Genomic DNA, 7,500 nt, shown 5'->3' on the forward strand with positions numbered 1-7,500 from the left:
CAGCAGAAAGAGAGCATCTATCTCTCATTGACCCAAATGACTACATCCAGTAATTTGGCCTGCCGGTCCTTACGAAATCCACCCACACTCTGAGGGCTGAGATCACTGTAGATGATTCCCAGAAGGGTAAGACTTTAGTGTACTGTACGTTACTGAGGTTACACTGAGCCCAATGGTGAAAGTGTGACTAAACACCTTGTTTTCGGACATAGTGGCACATACTGTTACTGTATATGTTGCCCCGACACATCCACTCTGGCTCACTAACCTATGGCATTTTAGATGCATTTCCTGCATTTGGACACGAGGAATGAAGCCTTCATCAAAAATAAACCATCAGGGTTCGAAAGAAAAGTCATTTATAAAATTAGAATAAACGTTCAAAAAATTGTTTCTCTGAAACCGATGAAACATTTGCTTGACAAACAATGATTAATGGTTTAACCACTTTGTATGTCATGACCTACACACTGAATCAATGCCTAGATGTTTTGGGGGATGTGACCGTTCAACAGAGAAGCTGAATAATCCATTTTGATCAATATGACACATGCAATTGATATTGTAGGTAACTTCAGACAATATTTGCATGAATGCGCCAAAAGCATTTGCAATTTGTTCAAAAGGATGAGAAGCTGATGTTATGATGTGGACACTGAAGTAGTAGTTTTCAAGAATTTTAAGTCTGATCTGAGAAATGTACCAAAGCGGCTGAGATAAAAGCACTCAAGTGGGAACCCAGCTCTCAAGCAGAGTGAGTCTCTGAGTAGAAAACACACACAGCTTTTATGCTGTTCAGTTATTAGTACATGACTCATTTTTCAGTGGAAAGTTACTGTTGGGCAGTGAGGCCTGTTGCTAGAAGACAGCACCTGCGTAGCAGAGTTACTCAAGGACGTACGTGACGTAGCCTGTTTTTCCCGAGAAGTCTCGATGAAACGTCAGACAGAGAGGAAAAGAGAGGAGAAGCATTTTCATCTCACCGACACATTATCACTCAACTGTGGAAAGTTCCAGCGCAGAATAAAATATCAAGTGTGCTTGTAAACAAAGAAGAACCCAAAATGAACCCCACTCTGCACCCCGCTATGTTGGGGCCATTTAGTATCGTGACACGCACAGATCAATGAAGTCAGCTGCCCACCCTATGACAGACCCCCATCCTTGAACTCTGGCCTGTGTCTTTGACCTTCACAGGGGTCAGGGCCCTAAGCCTGTCCCCCTCCCCCCTCTGATCTCACATCTGCCGATGACCCTGCCAGTGATGACTGACCCTGTGCAGAGTCCTCTGAGGTGCCCTCCCTGATCAAGCTCCTCATTACTGCTCCCGTTTGATACGCGCCTGACAGGCATCAACCAGCAGGGGGCCTCGCTGAGCTAACACTGCCAGTCTTGTGTGCCTGCCTGTCTATCTATCTGCCGCTCAGGGTTCCGTAGCAGGGGCCATGAGACAGGCGAGACCCCCGTGCGTCCGCCACCTCCTCTTTGAACATGACTTGAAAAAATGCTGCGTTCCTGTCAGGGCGGGGGAATGATACACACAGGCTGAATGTGTGTGTGTGTGTGTGTGTGTGTGTGTGTGTGAATCCACACAGGATGAAATGAGGAAAGGAGGAGGAGAGGAAGGAGTCCAGGGGAGATGATTGGTGTGGCCTCTCTCTCTCTCTGTCTTCTTTTCTTTCTCTCCCTCTGCCTGCCACAATCTCTCCCCTCTTTCTCTCCCTCTCTCATCTTTCACATCCCTCTCTCTTTCTCTGTCCCTCCCCCTCCCCATCTCTCTCACTTCTTGCCCTTTCTTGTTCTTTCTTTTTCTCTTTTTCTCCATCTGTTCATTCTCTTTCTTTTTCACTTTCCCTCTATCTCCTCCACCTCTGTCTGTCTTGCTTACCCTCCAATTTCTCTCTCTCTTTCCCCCTCCCCCTTCCTTACTCCCCTACCTTCCTTTCTTTCTCTCTCCCCCTCCCTCCCTTCCTTTCTCTCTCTCTCTATCTTTCTCTCTCTGTCTCTCTCTATCTCTCCCTCTCTCTCTCCCTCCCTCTGTCTTTCTCTCTCTCTCTCTCTCTCTCTCTCGGGCTCAGGCGATTACATCTTCCTTTTTGAATGTTCTATTCATGAAACAGCGTCTGGCTGGCGCTCCCATCAAAGCCCCTGTTATGAGAAGCCCTGTGATCGGGGAAAGGGCCTTGTCATAGTCTTTAGAAGGAGGCAAATGCCGACACGAACATACTGCTTGCTTCACATTCCAGCGGAGATGGCAGCCGGAGATGCTCTGTGGAGGATGAAACGTCAGCACATAAGATCTAATTGTGTCTCAAGATGATGAGCAATGCCACAGATCACTTTTGGATTTTTATCATTTGCTGTGTGTAATGAAGATTATTTTAGGAATTAATTCTGCAGACAAAACTTAATAGCGGGGTGCAGATTGGGGTTCATTTTGGGTTCTTCTTTGTTTACAAGCACTCTTATTGTTTTGATGTTTTATTCTGCGCTGGAACTTTCCACAGTTGAGTGATAATGTGTCAGCGAGGTTCAAATGCTTCTCCTCTCTTTTCCTCTCTGTCTGACGTTTCATCAAGACTTCTCTGGAAAACAGGCTACGTCATGTACGTCCTTGAGTAACTGTGCTACGCAGGTGCTGTCTTATAGCATCAGGCCTCACTGCCCAACAGTAACTTTCCACTTAAAAATTAGTCATGTTCTAATAACTGAATAGCATAAAAGCTGTGTGTGTTTTCAACCTCAGAGACTCACTCTGCTTGAGAGCTGGGTCCCCACTTGTAAGTTGGTAGTTAACATTTAAACTTTTAAATTGGGCGTGTTTATCTAAATTCACAAAGGAGATCCACCAGACAGTGTTTTAACTGTAACCCCGAGACCAAACATCATACACATGGCTAAATGAAGTTGGCGTGAATACAAAAACAATCTGTTTGGAGGTCGCTAGGCTTGGATAGCTCTAGGTGCTGGAAACTCTTGTATTTCTTGTAAGTGCTGTGAAACACTATACACTGAAGCACCAGCCACCACAACCACCCATTCCCTTTAACCCTCTGCAGTCAGGAACTTTGGTGATTCTGTTGTGCTCTGCTTTTGAAAATGTACCCAACTACGAAGGAAGGGTGCCTTTATCCCAGTGTTGAGTGCAGGTCTGTCTGTCTGTCAGTGTCTTGTCAGTCGTTAATACGCTTTTTGTCTCTCCTCTCTTCCCGTAGATCATATCAGCGCTGGAGCAGGACGAACAGGCCAAGAAGCAGCGTCTGGCCTCCAAAGTACAGCAACTCATCAGCGACATGTCTCGTGAGAGCTGAGAGCGAGAGAGCGCAAGAGACAGAGAAAGAGAGAGAGAGAGAGAATGAGAAACAACATACGTAAGAAAAAGAGAGAGAAACAAGGAGCTTGGCCTCGGCACCAATGCCATCGTCTATCCACAACCACCCAGAGAGTCTCAACACATGGTACTCAGTGAAGCGCCACTGACCTTGTCAGCAAAGCTGGGTCCCACCAAAACAGTGGTACGGCTTCAGCGGACCTCACCAAGATGTCCGCTCTCGCAAGACTCTGGGTGGAGGTTCTTGTTACATCCTGTTGTGAAAAGATAGTCAGAACAGAGATGTCCTGAGACACCCCAACTTTATTTTTTTCCCCTTTTTCTTTGGCCGTCTCTTGTGTGTGTCTGGCACTAGAAGAAACGCAGTGACAGGAACTCAAGCAGGACAACACGATCGGACAGCATCTCTCTCTCTCTCTCTCTAAGAACTCGTAAGAGCAAGAGTGGAACATTTTGGCTGTGGCCATGTCCTTTGAGAATTTTATTTTTATACGTGAACACTTTAAAAACCTCTTCCATTGCCCCCGGCATCTCCTGTCATCGTGATGCAAGGGACTCTTATCGCTTTCGGTCCTGTCTCGTTTGGGTGACGGGGGGAGGACAGAGAGGAGAGCGCGTCCCGTCCATCCCTCTCTCTCTCTCTCTCGACCTCACTCTCGGATGCTGCCGTCGTCTTCATCATCTTTCTCGGGAAGGATGCAGAGACTAAAAAGTGAGTTTAAACTCATGGAGTTCAAGAAACTGTGTCGGTAGGGTCGAAGGTCTTGCGATCGATCACGTCGATCTGCCCCCCCCCCCCCCCCCGATTATTCCTGGTAAACGGGGCGATCCTTCTCATCGAAACAGCAGTTTGATCGCGGAGAATGGGATGAACGGCCCGGAGGCCGGCCGACGACTTCAAAAGACACTGCTCAGCGATGTCTCTGTGTGTACATGTGCTGTTCTTCATTTTTTTTAGCAACGTGTGAAATTGTATGTGAATGTACAAATGTTCCAATATTTGAGTCATCCCTCGGGTTTCCTAGAACAGAGGGAGGCTGAGAGCAGAACCTTGGCCAAGAGAAGACGCTCTAAACATTCTGGTTACAGAGGACCTTTTAGCTTCATATATGTCATTCACTATTATATTGCCAAAATGCGCTTTGTGATTGAAGTGTGCTGTGTGCAATCTTATAGGCAGCCCTCTTGGAAACTGAACTGCCACACATTGATTGCAATTCTACTCCACTATATACTGGAGAATACTTCCTGTAGATGGAATGAACTTGCATCGCGGGGGGGGGGGGGGGAGTGGGTCGATCCACTATAAAACTGACCAGACAGTATTATGTTTTCAGTTCTGTCAACTGTGTGTGTATTTTTGCATGCGTCATACAGAACCACTCGAGAGAAGAAAAAAAAAGGAAACTTCTTCCATTTCTGTTTTTTAAGTGCCAAGATGGTTGCATTAGCTCCAAGAGGCTAAGACGTTAGCCACCGATCTAATGCCCAATTCAGTCACCACTGATATATATATATATCTTCATGCTACAGTGACAAGCCCTCCTGGGAGATCACTTTAAATTATTCACTGACGTGTCAAAAAAAGTAGTCGGTTAATGCTTTATGAAGGGAGTCAAGCCCTCAGACTTGAACTGGAGGGATGACTGAAAGCCAAGGCAGGAAGTTGACTGTGGGCTGGATCGGAGCCGGCTGCTAGCCAGATCGGAGCCGGCTGCTAGTCAGATCGGAGCCGGCTGCTAGCCAGATCGGAGCCGGCTGCTAGCCAGATCGGAGCCGGCTGCTAGCCGGATCGGAGCCAGCTGCTAGCCGGATCGGAGCCAGCTGCTAGCCGGATCGGAGCCGGCTGCTAGCCGGATCGGAGCCAGCTGCTAGCCGGATCGGAGCCGGCTGTTAGCCGGATCGGAGCCGGCTGCTAGCCGGATCGGAGCCAGAGCCAGTCCCTCTCTGGAAGGTGGCACTCACTTGATTGATTGGAACGAGTCGGGCAATCAGACACTCCACCACTGCCGTCTCTCTGGATTTTGTGCATCTCTCTCAGAGCGCTCTAAGGCAGCTAGGTACGATACGAAGAAAGTGGGCCACTATTATCACCCTGTTAAGGGGGAAAAAAACACACTCTTGGATGTGAACAGTTTGGGGGTGGGGGGTGGGGGAGGGGTGTTTTTTTTTGTTATTTATGTTTCCCCCTCTATGTGGAGAGAGCTATCCAAACAGTACGCATCAACAAAAGAATCCATTGCTTTCATTTATAATGCATTCGGCCCGCTTGAGATGAGTTGTCTCCCGTTGTTGTCTTCATCAAAAGAGGCAAGGTTATTAGAGGTCGAAAGTGAAGGACGGGTTCATGGGACTGTTCTAAGCCAAACACCTAAACAGAAGCAGACTCTGGAACGGATCCGGGCCGGTTCCAGGACGGATCTGTTTCTGTGTCACCGGAGCTTCAGTTGTTTTTGTGCATGGTAACTGCTTGCCTGCAGTCCACCTCAGTGTTGTGCTGTGATGAGTGCAACGCCAGCTCCTTGTTTACATCATATACTTGAAACTTGCTAGTATTAACGCTATGTGTTGGATTTTATTTTATTATTAGGGGGTAAATATCATACCAAAAGGACCCTTCAGCAGGTACAGTCACACCGGTGTGTTTAGAATGTTGTAGAATAAACGTTCTAAAGAATACCTGTGTCCGTCGAATATAGCGTGGAATTTTAGAATGTTCGATTGTTAACGAACGCATTCTTTTATTCAATGGTTCCGAACACCCTGCTGAAGGGGTTAAAGAGGGGAGCAGTGCTTTGTGTTCTTTCTTCTTTCTGTTTTTTTTATCTCCCTCCCGTTGCCTTAGAACACCTCGCACCAAACGTGATCCTCAGACTGTCCACACACACACACACACACACACACACACACACACGACTTCCTCCTCTTCCTGACCTGTGTAGCCGAGTTTAAGAGCGGTGTTTGAGGACGTAATGAGAAAGATAAAGGCAAAGAGTGCATCGTGCCCCCCCCCCCCCCATCCAGTTGTCTCATCTGTGTTGTCTCAGGTGAAGAGGAATAGAGAGATAGACAGCGAGAAAGAGAGTGAGCAAGAGAGAGACAGAGATAGAAAAAGAGAGAGAGAGAAACCCCCTTTAGCTCTAGCTTCCTGCAGCAGCTTTGAAGCAGGGCTTTGATCTCACCTAGTCGTGTGCGTGCAGCGTGATCAGAAGATTTAGAAAAAAATATATATGTATCCACATCAAAACTAGAGAGAGAGGCTCCAACTTCAGGAGGGACTGACGTGATTGATATGGAACTAATGCAGGCAGCTGTTGGGGGGGGGGGGGGGGGGGTAGGGGGGGGGGGGGGTCTCTGCAGGACACAACTGATGGTCATTGGCAAGTCATACCTCATACACTAGCTCAAGTCAACACAGATAACACACAGCCTTTCACAGTTAGACTTTATATTACACAGTCCTCCCTACACTCTCATAGTGCTGTTGAGTACAGTGGAACACATAGTCATCATCAGTGGGCGACTTGTGAGGGAAGCAGCTTGACGCTTTTGACTTGCACACACTCAAACCCAACCCCTCAGTTTTGTGCGACTACGAAGTATCCGTGTGCTGTTGCTCATCCTGCCTGTGCGCGTTATGCTCCACTTATAGCAGTATAGATACTCTGGATAAATGTGGCTTTTTGTCCCTCTGCCATAACTGACGGCCATTCATGTCATTGGTTCACCCCGTCAGCGGTGTTAGCAGCTGGAAGGATAATCTTGTAAGGCTATTTACACCAGGCTTGTTACAGTAACGGAGGACGTTGTCATTAATATCATTGCCCCTTTTTTGAGATTTCACTGAGTAAAACACGTTTTTTTTTTATTATTATTTTTATTTATTGTTGTATTTTTCAGGTATACTTTCCTCCCCAAAGGTTTTTTTTGTTTGTTTTCTATTGCAGAATTTACATTTACTTACAGTCTGTTCATGTTAGTAATGATCTTCCACAATTGGTCACTTTTGAACCTGAACTTCAGCTTCCACATTTGGCCGCGCTGGAACCCAAAGTGTAACCCATTTGAGGCTGTCATACAATGGTGAAGGGGAGTCTTTGAATCACAGGACAGTCTTATGCTCGTACACACAATATATATATATATATATATATATATATATATACATT

General features: G+C 46.7%; 1 protein-coding gene across 1 annotated transcript in view; it reads left to right on the plus strand.

Annotated features, from left to right (window-relative positions):
* The window catches only part of plxna2 (plexin A2), a 92,806-nt gene extending 89,468 nt beyond the window's left edge, over positions 1-3,338 (plus strand). Inside the window, 1 exon segment of the mRNA XM_080833442.1 lies at positions 3,216-3,338. Coding sequence (XP_080689568.1) covers positions 3,216-3,311 — 96 coding nt within the window. The 3' untranslated portion in view covers positions 3,312-3,338.
* The last annotated feature ends 4,162 nt before the right edge of the window (positions 3,339-7,500 follow it).

The sequence above is a fragment of the Sprattus sprattus genome, assembly GCF_963457725.1.
Source record: "Sprattus sprattus genome assembly, chromosome: 2".
NCBI lineage: Eukaryota > Metazoa > Chordata > Actinopteri > Clupeiformes > Clupeidae > Sprattus > Sprattus sprattus.